General features: G+C 39.8%; 1 protein-coding gene across 8 annotated transcripts; it reads left to right on the top strand.

The window, feature by feature from the left end:
* The first annotated feature begins 528 nt into the window (after nt 1–528).
* Nucleotides 529–21,100, top strand: znf652 (zinc finger protein 652). Of its 8 annotated transcripts, XM_083567368.1 has the most exons (8): nt 637–796; nt 4,672–4,736; nt 5,473–5,645; nt 10,055–11,426; nt 12,625–12,772; nt 13,998–14,113; nt 16,967–17,111; nt 18,457–21,100. In XM_083567368.1, the coding sequence occupies exons 4-8, from the start codon at nt 10,482–10,484 to the stop codon at nt 19,011–19,013; spliced, it is 1,911 nt and encodes a 636-aa protein (XP_083423494.1). In that variant the 5' UTR covers nt 637–796; nt 4,672–4,736; nt 5,473–5,645; nt 10,055–10,481; the 3' UTR covers nt 19,014–21,100. The 8 variants fall into 8 exon arrangements, with proteins under 8 accessions (XP_083423492.1, XP_083423490.1, XP_083423494.1 ...); XM_083567366.1 differs by lacking the exons at nt 4,672–4,736; nt 5,473–5,645 and adding an exon at nt 529–630 and having other exon boundaries at nt 728–796; nt 10,059–11,426; XM_083567364.1 differs by lacking the exons at nt 4,672–4,736; nt 5,473–5,645 and adding an exon at nt 529–630 and having other exon boundaries at nt 728–796.
* Nucleotides 21,101–24,319: the final 3,219 nt, after the last annotated feature.

The raw sequence follows: 24,319 nt of genomic DNA, 5'->3' as shown, positions 1-24,319 counted from the left end.
ATAGATAGATAGATAGATAGATAGATAGATAGATAATCAGGCAGACAGATAGACAGATAGATAGATAGATAGATAGATAGATAGATAGATAGATAGATAGATAGATAGATAGATAGATAGATAGATAGATAGATAGATAGATAGATAGATAGATAAACTGTCAGGCAGATAGATAGATAGATAGATAGATAGATAGATAGATAGATAGATAGATAGATAGATAGATAGATAGATAGATAGATAGACTATCAGGCAGACAGACAGATAGATAGATAGATAGATAGATAGATAGATAGATAGATAGATAGATAGATAGATAGATAGATAGATAGATAGATAGATAGATAGATAGATAGATAGATAAACTGTCAGGCAGATAGATAGATAGATAGATAGATAGATAGATAGATAGATAGATAGATAGATAGATAGATAGATAGATAGATAGATAGATAGATAGATAGATAGATAGATAGATAGATAGATAGATAGATAGATAGATAGATAGATAGACTATCAGGCAGACAGATAGATAGATAGATTTTTTTCTCTCTCAGTGGAGTGGAGTGAAGCTCCCTGGCGCTCAGCTCGCGTGCGCTCGCGACGACGGAGAGGGCGCTCGTGCTCCGGGTGAGTAGTCCAGCAGCCGAGAGCAGAGCTCAGCACAACTTCTATTCCCCCCCCCTTTCTTTTTTTTCATTCGCTTTTTTTTTGTTTGTTTACACAGAAAACAAGAATGACACCCGTGTATCTTGGGCGAAACACTCCAGAGATCCTCGCACGAGGATCTGCACAGGTATGGAACTGTCAAACCAAATAGTGCTCGTTTTTTTGCAGAGTTATTTTGTCACAGTCTGGATGTGTGTGTGTTTGTGTGTGTGCCTGTTCGGAATCGAGCAGAGGGTCTTGCTTAAAATGTTGAAATTCCTTCTTTCGCGTGAAATGTTGGTTTGCAAATGAAAATCCTGCAGAGCAGCGTCAGTGGCGCTCGGCTGTGCAGGCGTGCAGCCGAGCATGGGGACGTTAGAAAACGTGTATGTGCAAAAAAGCAAAAAAAAGAAAAGGGGAAAAAAATCTCAGTAGCAACGTGTTGTAAATCTGGGCGGTTTTGGTGGGGTTTTTTTTTTTTTATAAAAAGAGAAAGAAAATCGAAGTCCTAAACATACCAATAGGCTTGTTGGCATGTCGGTAAATACAATTTGCTGCTCGAATGCTGATAAAATGTTCAGCACGGTTTAATAATATAGATATATATACATATACATAAACACAAGTATAAGAAGGTGCACAGTGTGTGTGCAGGGGTTGGTATTTGTTTAGCTAGCTAGCTAGCCAGTTGCTAACTACATCCACAGAGTTCCATTGCACGCAGCTGTGTTGGTGCTAACTGACTAGCGCTGCTCGGTTAGCCTCAAACGGCCTGCTGCATGTCTCGCTTTGGACCAACCAAGGTTTCCTTCAGCTTAACCCTTTCTTTGCGCTCTTTTCCTGGAAACTTGTTCATTTGTCTACCAGGCGACCTCGTCTTTTTGTCCAGCCTCAGGCATGTTTTGCTAGCCAGAGGTTATCCTATGACTGGCCTTTATTTTTTAAAATAACTGAGCTGGACGCAGGGCCTTTCTGCAGCACGAGTTGATTTTGGGATTTGTTTGTTTGTTTGTTTGTTTGTTTGTTTGTTTATATTTGGCCAAGCTTGAGTATCCTCGTATTTTTCTAACTTTCAAACCTAAGTCCACTGACAGCTATTCAGAATGTAATGGTCGTAATGTAGTATGCATTATGGCTAGCGTTAGCTAATTAATGACATATAGGGATACTGAACATTCTCAACACACTTATGTTAGCTTCATTTCCTGTCATTCAACCCCTTTTTTTTTTTTTTAAAGAAAAAAACTAAAGAATAAGAGAGACACTTTGACACAAAAGGTGCCCAAACTTTTTCTTGTGAAGGGCCACAAAAAAATTAGTTTATTTGAGGTCCATCGCCAAACAATAAATACTGCATTAAAGCAACCATTATATTGCAATTAACATTAAATTGGTTCCTTTCATTCATGGTTTCCTAATATTTAAAGGAGAAATAGTAAACATGACTCTGCAACCTCGTTAATGCGGTTTTATTTTTAAGTTTTTAGTTCTAGGTCAGTGAAACTTCTAGTACAATGAGAATCTGTCCAACTAATTGGACTCGAGTTTACTGTCTAATCCAGTGACGTCTGTTGATGAGAGATTTGTGCTCAATTTTTCCCAAAGTTTTTCCAAAATGTTTTATTTTTTTTTACCGGTTATTCCCTTTTTCTTGTATATGGCATGGTGGGTTGAATTAAAGGTCACCATGCGCAGACTGGTCTTAGTTTGGGTATTTCTGAAAAACACCATTGAAAGAGTTGCGTGGAGGTTGGAAGAAACGGGCAAGACATCACCGCCCAGAAGAGAATGTATGAAAAGTATAATACAAGCTCAAAAAAAAAAATATATCAAACTTGCCAAAACATGCATACATGGTCCATTTCTACAGACATGTCTTGCGAATTGACAAACAATCATTCTTGAATTGAATAAAATAATTAAATATACCATTGTCACTTGTACAGTTGAGTGTGAAACTGAGTTTGGTCGGACTTTTGTTGTTCAGTCTTTACTGGAATAAAACCAGGGTATAATTTTCTAAGAAATCAGTTAGTAACCGGATGGTGCAACTTGTTGCTTATTTTCTCACAACACGTCGTGAATTGTTTTGTATATTCCACGTTTTTTTTTATTACGTATATATACCACAGATGTTTACTAACAATTGTGAATAAAAGGTTTTCTTAATGAACGACGCAGTTATAATTTTACTATCTTCTATTTACCGTTGTGCAACAGCTGTGAAACAGGAAAAACTCTTTTGTAGTGTTACAAAACGCAAGACTCTGTGGCACGTCCCTGTCATTGAGTTACTACAGAAATGATATCATATTAGATCAAGAACCTTATTATTTTTGAAAGATTTGGTTATGACCGTGGTTAGTAAAAAAAAAAAAAAAAAAAAAAGGGTTGGCTTTGTCAGTTGAACGGCCTCTTCCTGTGAAAGCAGGGGGTTCTTTCCCACGTTTAGTGACAAAATATAAAAGACACTAGTAAAAACATCTGACATCTGGCAGTGCAGAAAATGCACAACATAGGTGGATACATCAAGGAGTGTCTGTGTGAGTCAGAATCGCAAGCGCCGCTATGAAAAATCACTTTCTTTTTTTTTTTTTTGTAAATCAGCATTTTCACACGCCATCCAAGTACAGATTTTTAAAGACTGCTAAATGATTGGACTGCAGCTCTTTTCAGCAGCATCAGATGCATTCCTGAATATTATACTTGTATTTTTTCTTCTTCCAAATTGAATCTGTATAAGTCACACAGAAGTAACTTCAATTCAAAACAGCAACCATAACCTAACCACATTTTCATTTTCGGTTCGAACAGCTCTTCACCTGGTCTGATTTAGCTGCAATTTACATTTATGGTATTGAGCAGAAGCTGTGTAGAAGCTTAGAGCCACGTTTTACTGTATAGTCTCCATCAAAAATACTCTCGAGCCAACTAAAATAAGTCTGGATATAAATACCTAAAAGTATCTTAGATGAAGTTTCAGGTACATTTGTAGTGTCACTAAACAGTCAGGGAATTGGAATTATCTTCTATTTCTCTCTTTTCCTCTTTCTCTCTCTTCCTCTCCCTCTCTCTTTCTCTCTCGTGATTTGTTTCCTTAGTCCTTGGCTCTTGTTGAGTTCTTGGCACAGTCTCTTGGCCACCTCTTCAGTACAGACTAAATTAGTAAGGTGTTTGAGTTCAGTAAGAACAGGAGGTTTTTAAGTTATCCTCTTTTATTCCATTCTGTTATACCATTACATGATGGTCCATTTTGACTCAGTAGAATAATGTGTTGTAATAATGAGTAGCATCTAATAGTTCATACTTGGTTTGACACTCTCCAACATCAGATGCCGATTTTACCCCCGCTAATGGTTTTGATTGGTTTGGTTTCTTGTTGCATGCAATTAAACAAACCAGATATGAAAGGAAAAAAAACGCTGAGTAGTTTTGTAGGGCTAGAGCGCTCAAAACTCTTCTCATTCGTTGTTCAGAAATAGTGGAACCAGACGAAGGTTTACAAACTTCTTATGTTTGTATGAACTGCAAATAATCACTGTTTGTTGCCTCTGTAATTTATACCAATCAGCACATGGTACAATTATATAAATATCTATTTTATGCGTCACATTCAGCATTTATTTATTTATTTTGTAAGATTTTCTGGCGGTTTTACCCTCTGATTCAGCATTTCCATCATAATCCAAGTCTTTTCCAAGTCCTGTCTACAGAGCTTGAGTGGTTACTGACTGGTTTGATGAGAATTGTGTAAATCCTATGCTTTAATAACGAGTTAATTTTAACAGGAATAAACACCCTTTGGAAGCAATGTGATGGGCCGCAGTTGCAAACATGATTAAAACGCCTAATAGTTTGTTTTAAAAAGGTTGCTACTGTTTGATTCTGATTCACAGTTGTTCATACGATCTAATATTCTGTCAGTTTTCAAAATAATCTGCATAACCGTGTTAGAAAATTATAGAGATGGATGTGCTGAAAGGCTCATAACATCGCTTTAAATTAAACTCTTTTCCCCCGCAGGAGTTCTTCTCTGGTATCATAGGAAGCCTGAGAGCCTCAGCATTGATTTGGGTGGTGGCCAGCAGGTCTTAATGTTTCTTTTTCGGCATCAAAACCACCAAACTTTGGTTTCTTGCTGATTGAACCATCTGCCACAGCACAGGTTTCCTTTGCATGTGCACACAGACACACGCAAGCGCTACTGACTGCTGATGTTAAAAGAGGCTTTGCAGATTCAGGGGTTCACACAGATTCATGTATTCTGATCAACTTGCCTGAAGCGAGATGTAGTGAATGCTGCGAGACCTTCAAATGAGAACTGCACAGTGTTATTAAACACAACCGAAGTCTACGTTTAGACTGTCACAATTTCACGATTGTAGCATATGTACTAGATGAGTATTAAATAACGTCAAATGATCGATACCCAATGCTCATTTCAGCACTAGAAAAAAGTGGTCACGTGTCAAACAGCTACTGTTCATGCTGTGCTTTAGTTTCAGTGTTTTATGGGAAATGGCCCCAAAACTCAACAGCCAGTTTAATAGTGACACCTGTGCACCTCCACATTTATGTAATTGTATAATTATCCAATCAGCCAATCGTGCAACAGCAGCACAGTGCACAAAATCATAGATGAAAGTCAAGAGCATCAGTTAACAGTTGCATTAAAAAGACAAAACAAATCTCAGTAACTTTGTGGCATGGCTGTCAGTGAGAAATTATACAGTGAGTCATTCAGAAACTGCTAATCTATGATTCTCATGTTCAACTGTCACTAGGATTTACCAGTGGTTAATAACAAAAAAACATGTTTTCTAGAGGAATGTCAAATAAAAATGGCCCAAGTGGTGTAAGCTTACAGGAAGGATACAGTAGCTGCGGTAAGCAGAAAAGCAACCCTGGATGCACTTCAGACCTTGAGGTGGATGGGCTAGAAAAGCAGAAGACCACATCGAGGCTACAGTGTGCAGAGATTGATTCAAACTGGGCAGGTAATGTTGTGGAAACCGTTGCTTGATGTGATTAATAAGATTTGGTGGCAACAACAGTCTGCTGCTGCTGCTGCTGGGGGTGTAACGGTGTGGCGAATGTTTTCGTTGTCAAGAAAACATACCCGACTTGTTGCTGACTTTATATGGGCACATTTTACCCAGCATATAATGTCTTGCAGCATAATAACGCATTCGACATATGGTTTGATGATAGTTCAGTATACTTGCACTATGATCAGGTTCTGAATCCAATAGAGATTCGAAACAGCTTGGAACGGATCCAGCGTTTGCGGGGCGTTCCTGAAAATTGGCCGGCATGCAAATAAAAACATCTGCATAATGTTGCGTGTATCAAAATGTCTATTACTACATACAGTGCAGCTCAATTCCCGGCAACACACAAATAAACACAGATATGACCGCTTGTGCACCCGTCGTGTGGTCTCACAGTGCATGTGCTGATTCTCAGAAAGCTGCAGAGAGGGCAGGAAGAAAGGTAGCGAAGTGTGTCTGTATATAGGTGTGGGTGTATGTGGGAGTGTGTACAGTGTTTTTTTGTTTTTCATGACACCCATCAGTCTGGTTTTTATAACAATTTACCTGGTATTTCCACGCTTTCTTCGTGGATGAATGTAAAATTTTGACGACGCATTAGCATCGAGCGATTGCTTTGCTTTACACACGTTTGCAGGTGGGCCATGCAACACACACACACGCATACGCATTCAAAGACAAAACTGACTCAGGAAGTACAGACCGAGACCGTTAAAGGTAGAGCGTGGTTAAACTGAGCTGTTTTTGCTTCCTTGCCATGCTGATCAACAATTGTTTAAAAAAAAAATTGTTTATCTGCTTTCAGCATCCATGCACTGGTCCACTCCCATATTTCTAACCGTCGGTTCGATCGCCGCGAGGTCAGCCGAGCCTCATCGTACATTCTTCAAAATGTCGAAACTATAATTTCTCATTAAACCATTCCTTGAAAACAGGAGTATAGACCGCTACACACTATGCACTCAAATTGAAAGCTGTGGTTTCAGGGCATTTCTGAATCTCATAACTGCCAACTGAACGCTATACGTTCTTACTATATAAATTAGTACATTTTGGTTTCGAATCGTCTACTGATTTCCTGACTCGTGTTCACACGGCCTAGCGATGATCTTTTCCCACCAGATACCGATGCAACGTTCATTCTTTACGTTTGTCGTGCTGTAAATCCGATTGAACAGTGGAAATTCCTTCATTCATGAATCATCTCTTTGATAATGAGTATTTAGTGAGTGTGGTTTGTGCCTGAGCAGCGTTATCGGTTGGATGTTAAAGACAAACTCCTCTGTAGAGGCGAAAATATATATGTATATATGCTGATATAGAAAAGAAATTGGTCGCTGTTCGCTTCTAAAAAACAAAAGAGAAAAAGCTTCTTTTCTCGCTCTCCATTTTCAGCCATTCAACATCATACTAATGGGAATTCCAAAATTAGAAATGGTGAGAGCACGTATTTGACTATTAGTTTTTCCATTGCGGTGCGGGTGTTAAAATGGGCATAATTAAAATACCACACAAGGAGAGTGAATCAAAACAATGCATTTTCAATACATTTTCAATACTGCTTATTATTGCTATTTTCTCGGGTTGTTTAAAATATTTAGTATTATAAAAGTAGAGTAAATGAATTTTAAAAAGTAACACCATTCTGACTGATTGGATCTGCATATACCGATCAGGCATAACATTAATACCGCTAACCAGTGTAGTAAATAACCTTCTCTTGCTACTGTGGCTTCTGTCAATCGGTGGGATTTAGTAGGCTGCAAATGAACAGTCTGTCCTCTCTTATGTTGTTGTCTTAAAAGCAGAAAATTGTGGTATCTGCCTGGTTCATCCTGACGTCCTACTTCTGGATGGAGTCCTTTTCAATTGAGAGCACTCTGTGCAGCTGGGGATGGTTCCACATCTACAGCCTAAAGATCCACGAAGCCGCCGAGCAACTCAAGAACTTCGAGGACCGATTCAGACTGTAATTAATATCAGCAGTCTACCACAGTGGCTCATGAATAGATCTGCATTTCCACACCTATTACTACACACCTCAACAACGTAACTACAATGAATGGACATTTGGTGGCACCTAGATGAGGTCTGGTTCCTCTCAAGGTTTCTTCCTCATACCATCTCAGAGAGTTTTTCCTTGCCACAGTCGCCACTCACTTATCAGGGAAAAACAATTATAAGGAACAAACTTCTAGGCAATAAACATACACATTTTTACACATACAACCTCATTTTACACAAAGCAACTATTGAACCAGAAACTTTTAAAGGTGCCCAAGTCACACTGATGACATGGGGAGTGAAGACAAGCTTCACTGGTCTGAGCCCACAAAAGTGCTACTAATGCACAAATTGCAAAAAACAATTAATACTGGCTATGATGAAAATTGGCAGAAAACGTGTATTGAACACAGAAGCATCAGGACCGGAGCACAGAGCAATGCTGGGTCTGATGAATCACATTTTCCTTTACACCTTCTAGACTACTAGGTGTGTCAATTGAAAAGAGGGGTACGCAAGTTTCCAGCCCCGTGTTGTGCATATGCCATGTTTATTACGCAGTCCAGTGTTAAATGGACTAACGGAAGCATTGAGGGAAATTCTTCTTTTTTTTTTTTTTTTTTTTTGGGGGGGGGGGGGGGGGGGTATTCGAATAACTCGAGGGGTGGTTTTAGCCCTATCTACATGCTTTGTAAGCTTTTTGGAGACCATGTCTTTAGTGATGACAAGACAGAAAAGCTGATCTTTATTTGTTGAAGTTTGAAAGTGATTGGTTAATTCTGAGTTTGAAAAGTGTTTGAAAGTTAATTGGTTAATGCTCAATGATAAATGGGTGTGCAGAGTTGTTTTTGTTTGTTTTTTTTTCACCTCCCGTAACATATTTCAGTTTGGTTTTCGCTTGAATCGTGGAAAGGGGTGTGAGGGATGCAAGCTAACTGATGCATGCATTATGAAACTACGGTAGTTGAAAACATGGTGTTCGTCTGATCAATTGGGATGCTGAAACTAAAGCTTTACGTTAGTGGTGTGACTCTCAAGGTAACGTATGCCTGAGCTTTTTATATCTTATTATCCTCCTCGCTGTGTGTGGCCTCGTAAACACACTGCTCTCTGTAGCGTTACTGAATTCTGCGTATTACACTCGGTTTCTTAGCCGTTGTTGGCGCCACAATCGCTGTGGAGTTATTTCTTTAGGTTGCGTTGATCAGACGGGAAATGCTGCAGCATGCGTGTGTGTGTGCGTGTGTGTGTGTGGCTTCATTTTTCTTCTCATCTAGCTCTATTGGCTGGCAAGGAAGCCAAAATGTGCCCAGACCCTAAAGATCTGATGGGAAATGTCCATACGGATTACTTTTCCTGAGCTAATACAACACTATGCTATAGTTTATTAGCTGAGGAAAAAGAACAGCATGCTGACAACATTTATAAGTTGGAGGTCGGACTTGTATGTGCAGTTGTATTTCATTGAGAGCCACATATTTAATGATGAGTTTTTCTAAAGCCCACCAGTGCAGCAGGTCTTCAAATACAACACAGGATCGGTAGTGATCAGTAAGAAACCGTAAACTAAAGAGGAAATAAAACCTAAAACCTGTTGGTTTGCACAAAAGAAAAAAAAAGAAAGAAATTGTTGAAAATTCTGTTAATTATAGAGCTTCATATACAAGTTTTTTATGCCCCCCCCCCCCAACCAGATTTTCTGATGACGATTTATTTGTCGATTATATAAAATCGCACATTAAATATTGCGATCACTTCTTAAATAATCACGTGTTTGTGTGTAGAAGAAGGTGTGTGTGTGTGTGTGTGTTAAGGGTTTTAAGTTTTCTCTACTCAGCTCCTTTGTGGTTTTAATTTAAGTTGCTCCCACACAGAAGTGAAACGCTTGCGGTCAGGAGCGTGCGCGTGTGTGTTTGTGTGTGTGAGTGAGTGAGTAAATGCACGCCTGTGTGTGTGCTGGTAGTAGTGAGATTTCTAGATCTCTGCACCTTAACCAAACAACAGTTTCGCTTATCTCTTCCACACTCGCGTAGTGGATGCCGAAACGCTGACTTGCCTTTTCACAGCCAGGTATACGGTTTATGCAATCTCTGCGCTAAGAGGTCGGTTTGGCTTCTAAATGAATCAATCAGTATATAAATGGTAACTTCTAATGCCAAAACGATATGCAGTAGGACCTGCTCTTTGTGAGAACGTCTGTGCTGTTTCATATCCTGTTTCGCGTTCTCTTGTTTCAGCTCCTATTTTGTAAGTGCGTTATATTTCGCCTTTATTTTAGGCTCGGATTTTGAGTGTCAAGCCAAGTTGAACGATTTGTTTTTGTTTGTTTTTTTACTTTCTGTTTCTCTCAGGCAGTGCGTGGTACCGTGCTTCTGAAACAGACTCGGCGGGTTGCTACGACCACAAGAGGTTAATCTCGGCGTACGAGTAGGCATTTTTTTGCTGATTCAGCAGAAATTAACGGAGGACAAAGCATCCCTTCTATCACCTCGAAAGACGAGAAAAAGCTTTGGTCCAAACTCCAGCAGCGAGTGCAGCATTGCCTGCGACTACTGAGCTGAACAAAAAAAGGTGTAAATCCGCTTCGTCTTCCTTTTCATCTCTACCTCCTTCTGATGTGGAGGTCATGGGGGCAGGTTCGATTTGGGCATCTTGCTTTTCTTCTCCCGTCGAGGGAGAGGTAGGAGACTGGTGCCTGCCTGGCTTATAGGAACCTTGTCAGGTTTCACGCTTGGTTAACAAACTGTAGAAACAACTCGAACGACTATCTACACACAGATGAAGTCGTGCCAGCCACGGAAGGGAGAGACTATAAAGGAAGCCATGTCGCAGGAGGAGGGGTCGAGGACGCATTCTACACAGGTCTACTACCACCATACCTCTCTAGCAGACAGCGACCTATCACCAAAGCTCTACAAGCAGGAGGGAGTGTCCAAGCCCTATTCAGTGCTGGTTGACAACAAGATGCCTGGCAAAGCGCTGGCTCCTGCCCTCGAGGCCAGTCCTGCCCCTCTCCAGCATTACTACAAAGAAGCTTCCGGGACGACTGGAGGGGTAAAGACCAAAAATGACGAGACGTCCGATGACACAGAGGAAGAAGAAGAAGAAGAAGAAGAAGAAGAGGAGGAGGAGGAGGAGTTCAAGCGAGCACAGATCATTGTTGAGGTGAACCTGAACAACCAGACCCTGCATGTCTCTAAAGGTGACAAGAACATCCCTGGAGGAGAGGTGAAAAGTGACAGTGAAGAGGAGGAGGAGGAGGAGGAAGAAGAGGAGGAAGATGAGGAAGAAGATAGCATGGAAGAAGAGGATAGCGCAGAGGAGGACCCCGACAACGACGATGGGGAGGAAAACGAGACTCTGAGGACGAGATCCAAGCGGACAAGCACAAAGGGTCACCACGTCGCTGCAGCCCCGGGCTCACTCGGAGTGACCACCAGGGGGCAGAGAAGGAGTGCCGAAGCGCCGCCTCAGAAGCGCAGGTCAGCGCGGGAAGGAAGAAGCTCTGGTCCGTCTGCTTCAGGAGGAGGGAGGGAAGGCGAGGAGCGGGGAACACTGACGTGTGAGAAATGCCCACGTGTGTTCAACACTCGCTGGTACCTGGAGAAGCACATGAACGTCACGCACAGGCGCATGCAGATCTGTGACAAGTGCGGCAAGAAGTTTGTCCTGGAGAGCGAGCTGGCCCTGCACCAGCAGACCGACTGCGAAAAAAACATACAGGTGGGAAGCACGGATCACAGATAACACTCAATAATCTCTAGACATTAAAGGATCTTCAGGGGTTCTAAAGGTTTATGTTGCGCTTAAATCCTTTAACAAAGTCATGTGACTACATGATATATAATGATGCCTGTGGAAATTAGTTCTCTTTATTTAAATCCAAAGATGGTGATGCAGCAGAGCTTTAGTCCTTCACTTCCTTGTTCAATAAATGTTCAGTTAAAGTAGAGATACAGTAGGTAAAATATGATTTCAGTAAAAGTGCTCCCTTTAAACTTTCACTTGAGAAAAAGTAGAGAAAAATGTTTGCCTTCAGATGTAGTTAAGATTAATGAACTCGGTTAAGCCTAATTAAGTTTGTGAAAAGACTCGTTATTCCACACTAATCTATTAATAGAATGATATTAATAACTCAAACACTGATATCTATCAAAATGATCATGAACCCAAAATCTTCTACAACAAGAATCACACAAAAACGTTGTTGTGCTGCTTGCTGTTGAACTGATGCTGAACCAGATGTTGGTGATAAGGAGATACCACCAAGTTCAAAACGGAGCACGCGCTCTACACCGATTTGTGGATTGCTGCGCGGTTCACCAGTTAAGTTTTTATCGACTCGTATATAAAAAGTAACTACAGATTTCACAAGTCTGTAAAAAATTTTCATATTTTACTTTGAAATGTAGTAAAAATTTTTCATTAATGTGCAGATAGGAGAACAAGCGACTTAAGTACCGTAACAAATTACATTCACTTCATACTAAATACTGTAGATGGGTAAATATGAGAAAAGAATGTCTTGGAAACCTGACGATTAGCCGCTATTTCTGGGAATTTTGCGCCAGCTTGTAACAGCAGACGAGCTTTAACTTCTCAGGAATAACGAGGAAAAACCGCAAAAAAATAAATTTCTAAATACCTCTTTGATATTTCACTTTGAACGTTTTAAAATTTCATGACTTAATGTAAAATATATCAAATTAAATGTACAATTTAAAACAATTGTCCATATGTGGAAACGTTGCATTTCCTATATAAACCAGTAGAGGGAGACAGAGAGTCAGACAAAGTTGCTGAGACCACCAGCATCCAAGATTTAAAAAATTAATCTAACAGTGAATTGAATAATTCCTGCTTTTTATATGATAGGAAATTTCTGATTAAATATGTGTTTCTTTGTTTATTTTTGTTCCAGTGTGTGTCATGTAATAAATCGTTCAAAAAGCTCTGGTCTCTCCACGAGCACATCAAGATTGTCCACGGCTATGCCGAGAAGAAATTTGCCTGCGAGATATGCGAGAAGAAGTTCTACACGATGGCCCATGTTCGCAAGCACATGGTCGGTGAGTAAGGAGAAATAGTCCTGCGCGTTTCCTTCAGCGTAACACGCACGCAACAAATACAGGGGACACTTTTAAATATATGTAAGATGTCCTTGAATTTTAAGACACGGAGACCCACATGAAGACATGCACTTTCAAATGAACTTTCAGCAGGTACTGTGCTTTGAGTTTTACAAACTTGAGTAGTAACACACTGGGTTTTTTTGTTGATTTTTTTTTTTGTGTGTGATTCTCTATTTCTTTTGTTACCGTGACTGAATTCTGGCAAATCAGGTTTTGCTCTAAGTGTTTTTCTGCTCATAGTGCACTTGGACAGCTTTCAGAAATATTTTCTGCCTCGACGTCATGGAAATATCAAAATTTACGTTTAAAACAAAACAGTCAGACTGCCTTACGTCTGAATGCCTCAATGCGATCAAGATGTGTTGTAGTGAACCAAAAATAAGCGTAATCTATTCAGGCTTCTCGCGGACGCTGGCTGTCCAAATGCGCTTACGTAGCTTGAAAACCCAATTTTCTTCCACCACACAATTATTCAGCGCTAACACGGGATTTTTCTAAGACATGAATCATGTAGTTACAATTTTAAACAAACAAACATCTGACCCCCCTTTGTTGTTGCAGGCAGTGTGACACATGTTGGAAAGCACTATCTGCCCTCTTCCACATACACAAGCTCACAGGTGCCTATGACTAGCAAGGCCGTGTCCACACTAATCAGTCCGTTTGAGAACGCATATTTTTCTCTCCGGTCTGATGTTTTAGTGTGAATGAGCAACTTTTTCTGAAAACTTTTTCTGAATTATCCGGATTCATGCAGCCTTAGCGGTGCATAGATAAAACGGCAGCTTCATGCCATCAATAGGACAAAAACTGGTTACTTTCGAAAAAGTAAAGACAACAAAAAAGCTATAACTTCAATCCTAGTCTAAATACCTAGCAAAAAAGTCTGTTTTGATGTGTAGACCAATATATATAGAAGACAAGTCATGTAGAAATGAACCATTATGAGAGAAACTAGTAAAAGATGTAGATGCTGATTGAAGGAAACATCTGATTACATGCCTCGTACTAAATACCTGCCAGTTCTCTACTTTTATTTGACATAATTAGTCTTTTTAATGGGCATCAAGAGTATTAGTGTTTCACATACACTAAATCGCTCTCTCTCCCTCTCTCTCTCTCTCTGTCTCTCTGTCTCTCTCGCTCTTTTCTTTCTCTCCAGCTCACACTAAGGACATGCCGTTTACATGTGAAACCTGTGGAAAGTCCTTTAAGCGCAGTATGTCCCTAAAGGTGCACTCACTTCAGCATTCAGGAGAGAAGCCTTTTCGTTGTGAGGTAAACACACACACACACACACACACACACACACACACAACGTTGACTCCACCTCATGTGCACCCACTTACACAAACTATTGCATTCATTTGACCTCTTACATGGAGGTAAAGCAAACGCACATGCAGCCGCCAATGCATATTTGGCTTTGTGTGTGTGTGTGTGTGTGTGTGTGTGTGTGTGTGTGTGTGTGTGTGTGTGTGTGTGTGTTTGGAGGACACCTGCCAATATTTCCTGGCCAACTTGACATCAAGTCTCTCTTAAATTTTCTTACACCAACCTTATATTTGCATCGAAAGTGTAATGAGGTCCGTGTTGGTGTTCTTTCAAACTCTCAATATGGCATCAGCCTGTTTACAGACAAATCCAGATTTATATTTGTCAAAACTGTTGGCTGTACTGTAAATATTAACTCCAGAAATAATGGCACCCTTTAGAAAACTGAATTATGCATTCATATTAATTTCATGCAATATATTGAATGTATTTAATATTTAATAATTTAATATTTAATAAATAATAATTTAATATTTAAAATATTTAATGCAGATTTCTGGCCCACTGTCGCCTTTTACTATGTTAACCAGAATGTTTTGATTATGAGCAAAAATGAATGGGGGATATAGTTTGGAATAATCTTAATCATCTTCCCCAGTTTAGAAATATTTTAAGGCTGCATAATTATTTAAATTTTATGGCTCCGATTTGTGTAATAGTTTAATACATGAATTGCTTATTATTATTATTATTTTTGTTTTGCTCCTTGATTTCTGTCTTAGTGATGAGTGTAAAAAAAAGAATGATAGAAAATTGGTTGTCAGGGTTGTTAGGGTGTTTATATTTGCGGAATGAATATTAAGGGTGTAACGGTACACGTATTCGTATAGAAATTTTCCGGTACAGTGCTTTCATGCAATTTTTACGTGCGGAACATAAAATTAGTTAAAAGTTATAATTCTCAGAAACTTAGATTCTTTTAAGCCCGGTTTTGTGCGCAAAGGTTTTTCAACGCAAAAGGTTGTCACGCCTTCTGTGTTTCCACGTAGTGCGTACGCAGGGCTCGGTGTTTACTTACAGGTGCACACTTTCTCCCGTCAAGTCTTTTTTCCAGAATTCACAACCGAAACGCATTTTTCAGCCTTGTTTTGTGGGTACGGCGCGTTTATATATGGGACCCCTGGACAGGAAACGCACCAGACGCTGCAGAATGAAAAATTCGGGCCAAAGAACACACCAAAGTTTCCAAACGTTTGGGATAATTTCAAATTCAAACACAAAGAAAACACCCTACAGTGCATTTACCTTTTTTAAAAGTAATTTGAATTTAATTTGTATATATATTTTTTTTAAATGATTTTTTATTTATTTATATATTTTGTATTTGCCTTTTTACGTCATATGGCACTTACATGCACTAAATGGTTTAAGTTTTCAATTTCAGCAATAAAAGTGTACATTATTAAAAAAAAAAAAAAAAAAAAAGGAATTTTGGTAATATTCGATTACTAAAATAATCAATCGCTGCAGCCCACATACATATACATATATACATATACATATATATATATATATATATATATATACACATACATACATACAGTACAAACAAAGTTTGGACACACCTTCTCATTCAAAGAGTTTTCTTTATTGTCATGACTATGAAAATTGTAGATTCACACTGAAGGCATCAAAACTATGAATTAACACACGTGAAATGATATATGGAATTATATACATAACAAAAAAGTGTGAAACAACTGAAAAATGTCATATTCTAGGTTCTTCAAAGTAGCCACCTTTTGCTTTGATTACTGCTTTGCACACTCTTGGCATTCTCTTGATGAGCTTCAAGAGGTAGTCACCTGAAATGGTCTTCCAACAGTCTTGAAGGAGTTCCCCGAGAGATGCTTGGCACTTGTTGGCCCTTTTGCCTTCACTCTGCGGTCCAGCTCACCCCTAAACCATCTCGATTGGGTTCAGGTCCGGTGACTGTGGAGGCCAGGTCATCTGGCGCAGCACCCCATCACTCTCCTTCTTGGTCAAATAGCCCTTGATGCCTTCAGTGTGACTCTACAATTTTTATAGTCATGAAAATAAAGAAAACTCTTTGAATGAGAAGGTGTGTCCAAACTTTTGGTCTGTACTGTATATACACACACACACACACACACACACACACACACACACACACACACACACACACACACACACACACACACATATATATATATATATATATATATATATATATATATATATATATATATATAGTTTGTGTCTGTGTGTGTGTGTTTGTGTGTATGTACATATACGTATGTATTTGATTTAATTACGCAATGTTCACTATACTATGAATGCAGTGTTTTCATCATTGTCCTCTTTGTTTTCTAAATAGCTTGTCTAAAAGTTTTTGTCTACATACAGAACTATTCCTTAGTGCTCGTTATATCCGAGGATTATTCCGTGTCTACGAGTTCATGTTAACACCTTATTTTTCCCACCATAAAATCACTGAGGTTGGAAATGAAAATAACCGATTCCTGCATGGAGTGTATGGGCGCGGCCACTCCTAGCCTCGTGGCAGTTTTCAGCCCTGGTGGGTGTGGGGCTCACAGGATGGTCTGGGTGGAGCTGGTTTCAGAAAAGCACAGAACATGTATGTTTATGTGAAAGAGCGCGTGTGTGTGTGTCAGCCAGGCAGGATTGGGCTGTTTCATGTATAAATAACTTTGGTAATGACAGGCTTATAAGATGTAATAACAGGTTATGATGCGTATATTACAAAGCTCTTTTCCTGTTCCAGCTACAGCTATTCCTTTCACCCACACTGTCTATTTCCGTGTGTATGCGCAGAACTGTGACGAGCGTTTCCAGTATAAGTATCAGCTGCGATCTCACATGAGCATCCATATCGGACACAAGCAATTTATGTGCCAGTGGTGCGGCAAAGACTTCAACATGAAGCAGTATTTCGACGAGCATATGAAGACGCACACAGGTGAGACTCACTGACCGGCATATGAGTCACCCCACATATACACACAGTAACTAATCATAAACATGTATACAGTTCCATCCAGTAATCATATATATATGAAACACTGAAAACCATTGACCGGTGGAGTAAATGGTGCGAATTATCCCAATAAAGTGGCACTAATCAAAGTATATGGTGGATAAGGCAGCAAGGGAACAGTCAGATTTTAAAGTTGATGTGTTGCAAGCAGGAAAAATGGGCAAGCGTGATGATCTGAGTGATTTTTCCAAAGTGTCTCCAAAAAATTCAGGTCCTGTGGGGGTGTTTCTGGTGTGCAGTGGTGGTTCATGATAGGAAAACTGGTGAACATGGCCTGATGGACATCTAAAACTCATTGATATGAGTGGGAAGACATCCACAGAAGCGCTACAGTAGCACACGCTGTAGCACAATGTTACTGCTGGCTTTGATGGACAGGTGGCAGAACACACAGCTGTGTATGGGGCTGCATAGCTTTTTTTATTTATTTATTTATTTATTCCCTCCTCCTCCTTAGGAGTTTAGATGAGAGACTTAAATGCTTGTGGTGGAACACACCCTGTAAATGCCCTTTAATATTACATGCCTCTATTTTGCACACCCAAAAAAACAACCCTGCTTTAGCCATAAAGTCCATTATATCGATTTGAGTTTTTTTTGTTTTTGTTTGTTTTTTTTGTTTTTGTTTTTGTTTTTAAACCCAAATTATTACCGATACATGCGGATCCTCGTTCTTCAGGGAGAGATTTACCTAAAGCTCAAACGTAAATGAAAAACATTGGCTGCCATTTAAGTAGTATGTTTACAAACCCAATGAACACTACAAGGCCAAATGTATTGGGACATCTGTTTTTCCAGTTTTATGTAGATCCTCCCCGAACCACAGTATGTCTCTGGATGTGGAAGCATTAAAATTTCCCTTAACTTGCACTAGGAGACCCAAACCTGTTCCTGCATGACTTGGCCTCTAAAGTGAACTCAGTGAAGATATGATTGGCATGGGTTTAAGTGAAAGACATTGAGCAAACTGCTCTAGAGCTCTGACCTGATTGGAACGCTGACTGACCCCAGGCCTCCTCACCCTACATCAGTATATGACTTTTACCCGTGCTGATTGAGCACAAATCTCCACAAACTCTAGAGGAACATCTTCCCAGCAGAGTGGAGGTTATTATAAAAAAAAATGTATGCAATACCTATGGAATATTCAAAAACCAAGTCCATTAGATCCACAGTTAGCTATTTTAATACCTTCTGCAAATATTCTTGGACTGTAAGTGTTGAACTGTAGTTTTTCCAAACTCATGCTCTTGCTTTGGTGTTGCAGGTGAGAAACCATTCATCTGTGAGATCTGTGGGAAGAGTTTCACCAGTCGGCCCAACATGAAGCGTCACCGCCGCACACACACCGGAGAGAAGCCTTACCCGTGCGAAGTGTGCGGCCAGCGCTTTCGCTTCTCCAACATGCTCAAGGCGCACCGCGAAAAGTGCTTCCGTGTCACAAGCCCCTTGACCCAACAGCCTGCCAGCATGCCCCTCTCTGTTCATCTTACTGGCCACACCCCTTCTTCCTCTGGTCACACCTCCAGCCCACCACTGCCCTCTCAAGGCACATCCACTGGACCGGCCGTGGACCAAGGAATGATCGCTTCTGGAATCGCACATGGATTTTCCCATTTGCACATGCAGGCCACGGCCACGCAGCACCACCAAACCCACGTGCATCACTCTGGGCACGCCTCTAATACGAGCCACGTCTCCTCACACCAGTCCGTGCCATCGTCTCTCTTGCCGTCTCCCCCGGCTCTTTTTAAAAGTGAGCCAATAAACCACTGCACCCATGAGGACGTGTACCTGAGGCCAGGCTCCACACAGCAGCACTAAAAATAACCACACGGATTCGCCGGTTGTTCACACACACAGATCGCTTGTTCAGGGGTGTATGAGGAAAGCAAAACATTTGTGTGTGTGTGTCTGTTGTAGAGAGGGATATATACGTACCTGCTGACTGTGCATTAACTTGCAGGGAAGCGATCATGTGATCAGAGAGGACATTTAAGGCCGGTGACCTCAGTGAACCTTTTTTTTTTTTTTTTTTTTTTTTTGCGAATAATATAAGCATTATTTTACACCTCATATACTGATAATTAAACAAATTCCACTTGCATCATAATGATGAAAACATGCCACTGTATGTGAGTCGGCATACTTTCAGTTTCTTTCTTTCTTTCTTTCTTTCTTTCTCCTCTGTCTCTCACCTATTTCTCTTTTTGCCTTCCATTTATCATGTTCTTGCTCCCATTTTTTTCAGCTTTTTTTCCACCCACATTCTTAATATCTCTGAATCTTACACCCTCTTTCACTTTTTCATCCCCTCTCTCTCTCTCTCTCTCCCCTTGTACATACTGTCCTTCTCTCACAATCTCTCCCAGCATGCAATCTTTCAAATCTTCATCTCCCTTATTCTTTTATACACACATCTCTGTTTCTCCGCACTGTTTTTGGCCCCTTTCCTTTTTCCTCATCACTTTGTCTCTCGTCTCCCTCTGTCTCACTCTCTCGCCCTTTTCGTCTCTCGTAACGTATCCAGCTGCTGCTGCCAGGGTTTTACGGGTTCAACACAATTACTTGTAAAAGCTCTAAATTCACTTCTGAATAATGCAGTTTAGGCTTCTCTATATGGAAGTACACATCTGACATAAACACTTGTATGTGTACGTGTACGCCACTTACACACGCAGACTTTCGGGCACTTAAACTCATAAATAATGTAACACACTTGTGAGTGTGCTTATTTTATGGTGGTAAAATTGATTGTGCGCTATATATACATTTTTTTTTTTTCTTTTGTACCGACGGCTTTGGGAGTGTATGTTCTAAAGCCGGACTCGTAGATGTATTCAGGCAAAAAAAAAAAAAAAATGTTAAGGTGAAAAGAGACTGTTGAGAAACGACTGCGTGTTCAGTCAAGAAGCTTTTAGAGAGTCGTAACGGGACTTTAAAAAAAAGTAATTAATTAATTCTGTTCTGTATGATCTAACCCACTTACCACATATTATTTGTAAACATTACTGTTTTTAAGAGGAATTTTTATGTGCGTGTGTGTGTGTGTGTGTGTGTATATATGTATGTGTGTGTTAATGGGCTTAAAAAGAGGTTTATTTTGTATTTGTTAATCCAGACGAATGTGCATTTAGGGTGCTGTAGTGTGTGGCAGTGAGTGTGTGACAGTACTTTTGACTGTTGTTACACCTCGGGAGGTGCTGGTATTGAAAGCTGCTTCTCTCTCTTCTCTGTGTGTGTGCGTGTACAAAGTCTACTTTGTTGATCCGTTCTCTGCACTTTACTGCTGCATTACAGATTTGAACTGAAACTGACAAGACTTTGTTAATTATGTCAAGCGAGTGTGTGTGTGTGTGTGTGTGTGTGTGTGTGCGTCTAAGTGTGTATGTGGGTGAAATGGTCAGCTTGTGTAAAAGGAGGAAAATCACATCTGAAGCTGGACCTCGATTTTAACTATCGAAGTACTTCAATTTTTATATCCTTTTATTCGATTTTATCATCCTTCTTTAGTCTGACAGGTGGAGCTGTTTGCTCGTCATGTCTAATCTCTGCGGTTATGTTTTTTTTTTTTTTGTTTGTTTTTTCCCCTCCTTTTCTTTTGGTTGATGGAATGCACTTTCTACTTAAACCTTTCTAGCTAAGAAATAAGCATACCATGTTTAATGTACATGCGATTCAAACAGAGGACTACTCTGTTTCTACCCCTGAACTGTAGCAGTGCTCGATTCGAACCTCTGTACGGTACTCAGATGTGCGGCTTTGCTCACTTCCAACTTTGTTTTTTTGTTTTTGTTTTTTTGGATTGTGTATGAGAGGACGACTGACATGTATTACTCACAGGCCTTTTTTTATAATGCTCATTTAACATACTTTCTTAGGACTAGGAAGTAAAACATTTGAAATTTGAACTTTGTCTTATGTTCACTCTCTGTGTGTGTGTGTGTGTGTGTGTGTGTGTGTGTGTGTGTGTGTGTGTGTGTGTGTGTGTGTGTGTGTGTGTGTGTGTGTGTGTGTTTTAAAGCTTTTCTGTCTAGTCCACAGAATCGCAGATGTTCCACATGATTGTGGTGAGGTAAAAGAAGTGATTAGATTACAGAGGTTTTAGCATAAAAATAAGGTTACTTCCTTTAGCCACTGTTCCTTTTGACTTATCACTTTGTTTGTAGAGAACACAATTCCTGATACTCTGATCAATGGCCAACAAACCCATACACCACGTACGTGATGAACAGTATTATAATTAATCATCTTTGGCTGTTAATCAAGCTGAGCATCAGTCACGCTTTCAGCACTGTTTTGATATGCATACGTTATTTGGATTGAACAGATAATCCGTTAAAGCAAATATGAATCACAGTTGCGTTGTTGTTGTTTTCTGAAATCGGGTTGTCAGAGGTGTGCGTCAGACTGAGATCCTACAGAGGAATTGGTCACTAATTTGTTTAAAAATTCTGGAAATAACACTAATAAATAGTTGTGCAAAAAACAATTAGGAATAATGATGAGTGATGTAGCTGAGGTTGAGTAACTTTCAGTACCAGATTTCAAGTGTTGCCAGGGTGGTGTGGTTTAAGCTTTATTTAATTTTCAAAGGATTTAAATCAGGTTTAAGCCACGCCTACTTCTGGATTAAATCCACTTGCACTTTGAACATTTGAGACAGTGGATATGGTGTTGCTCTGATCAATGGACACGGGTTAAAAATAAATAATTAAATCAACACAAACTCGTCACCTGCTAATTCACACTCACCAGCCAGCTCTTCATTATATTACACCAGCTAGCGAACTGCTGCTTGTGCTTTATTGTTGTCACATTCACACAAACACACTGCATCTCAGAATAATGTAACAGTCACAGAGCAAACTGTTGTCTTCTTTAGAGTATATGAGCACAGGATTGTCACAGACTGATTAGTCCTGCTATGATTGACTGTGGACAAAGAGTTTTGTTTCCCATGGTTTTGTCAGGAATTGATCTTTTCCATCATGTGCAGTTTAAAGTGTGAGTTATTCCACAGCTAAACCTATGAGGTTAAAAAAAAAATGCTGTCATGCACAAGTACGGAAGAAAGCATATGACGCAGCTTTTGCCTGGAAATACTACTGTCTAATTAATTTTGATTATGGCCCAGACTGAAGAAGTGAAAAGTAAAATTCAGCATGTCTTTACCAGAATGACAAAACCCTTGCAAAGAAAGTGGGTCGAAAGTCTGAGCACATGTGCTGTCGGATTGCCTTTTCTTGCAGTTTGAATAATCTTTGTATAGATGTGGAAGGTCAGGTGTATTGACATTGTTTTTTCTGCGAGCATGTGCAACACATTTGCCTCAAGTACTCCTGCAGTCGATATTTACAATCTGGCAACTTTTACCAGATTTTGCAAAGAAAGTGTTGTGCAATAATACCACAAGATTCACATCTAACTTCATCGTCGAGCTTCGCAATGCGCCGAGTAATGAATTTAAAGACACTTTAGTTCTCGACTGGATTAAAATTGACAAAATTTTGCTTTTAAATGTTATGTTGGTCTAGAGAAGCACTTCACGTTTCATTTTGTATGGGTCTTATACAAAGGAGAACAGGAGGTTTCAAATCTTGTTTTAAACTGTATTATCAATCACGTCACCTTGTTGAACATCCCATTGCAGACTTTGTTTTCCGTTATAAAAGCCTTTATTCTTCTTTGAAGGCTTTTCTCTAGAATTGTGTTTGGCTCTGAGGAGGAATTAGGGGTCTCCCATTAGGGTCGCCACAGCGGATCATCCAAGTTTGACTTGGCACATGTTTTTTTTACGCTGGATGCCCTTCCTAAAGCAACCCTCCACATTTTTCCGGGCTTGGGACTGGCACTAAGAGTGGCTGGGGTTGGTTCCCTGACCGGGGATGGAACCCAGGCCGCATCAGTGAGAGCGCCGCTTCCTAACCACTAGACCACCAGGGGCTGTAGTTGGTATTCTAGTTTATCTTAAAGGTGTGGAGGCCAGAGCTCTTTGCAGGACACGTGTGTTTTTTTTATTAATGGGGGCAAATTGTCATTATGAAGTTTTACTTTTAGTTATTCAACAACAGATTTGGGCTTCTTGGTTCCGATGAAAGGAAATTGAACGCTGCAACTTAAAGATATCGTATACAATTGTATGGATCCACATTTGTGGTGACGGTTTTGGAAGGAAAATGTTCACAAACTTTTGCTCATAGAATGTGCACATATACAGTACAGACCAAAAGTATGGACACACCTTCTCATTCAAAGAGTTTTCTTTATTTTCATGACTATGAAAATTGTAGAGTCACACTGAAGGCATCAAGGGCTATTTGACCAAGAAGGAGAGTGATGGGGTGCTGCGCCAGATGACCTGGCCTCCACAGTCATCGGACCTGAACCCAATCGAGATGGTTTAGGGGTGAGCTGGACCGCAGAGTGAAGGCAAAAGGGCCAACAAGTGCCAAGCATCTCTCGGGGAACTCCTTCAAGACTGTTGGAAGACCATTTCAGGTGACTACCTCTTGAAGCTCATCAAGAGAATGCCAAGAGTGTGCAAAGCAGTAATCAAAGCAAAAGGTGGCTTCTTTGAAGAACCTAGAATATGACATTTTTCAGTTGTTTCACACTTTTTTGTTATGTATATAATTCCATATATAATTCCACATGTGTTAATTCATAGTTTTGGTGCCTTCAGTGTGAATCTACAATTTTCATAGTCATGACAATAAAGAAAACTCTTTGAATGAGAAGGTGTGTCCAAACTTTTGGTCTGTACTGTACGCAAGCAACATTTACAGCTGGCAAACGGTGATGTTTTTTGTTGTTGAGTCAAATGTTTGATACAGTTTTTGGGTGCGAGGATTTCTGTTCCCTCTGCCTGAGGTTCTGCCTCATTAGAATTTAGGATTACATTAATGAGCCTGAACTTAGCATTATTTTTATAGTAAAAACAATAATAATATTGTAGTGCAAACAGTTAGAGGTAACAGAGTCAGAACCTTTGGTGTAATATACATCATTAATTCCAATATAATAATAGAGACATTTTACATACTACTGCTTCAATGTGTTTTGTGTGCACACTCACAAAATGTAAATATAATAAGGGAGAGATAAACTGATATCCTGTTGGTCATTAC

This window comes from Silurus aristotelis (genome assembly GCF_946808225.1).
Source record: "Silurus aristotelis genome assembly, chromosome: 17".
Taxonomy (NCBI): Eukaryota; Metazoa; Chordata; class Actinopteri; order Siluriformes; family Siluridae; genus Silurus; species Silurus aristotelis.
Note: the sequence above shows the minus strand (reverse complement) of the source record. Positions and strands in the feature narration are given on the sequence as shown.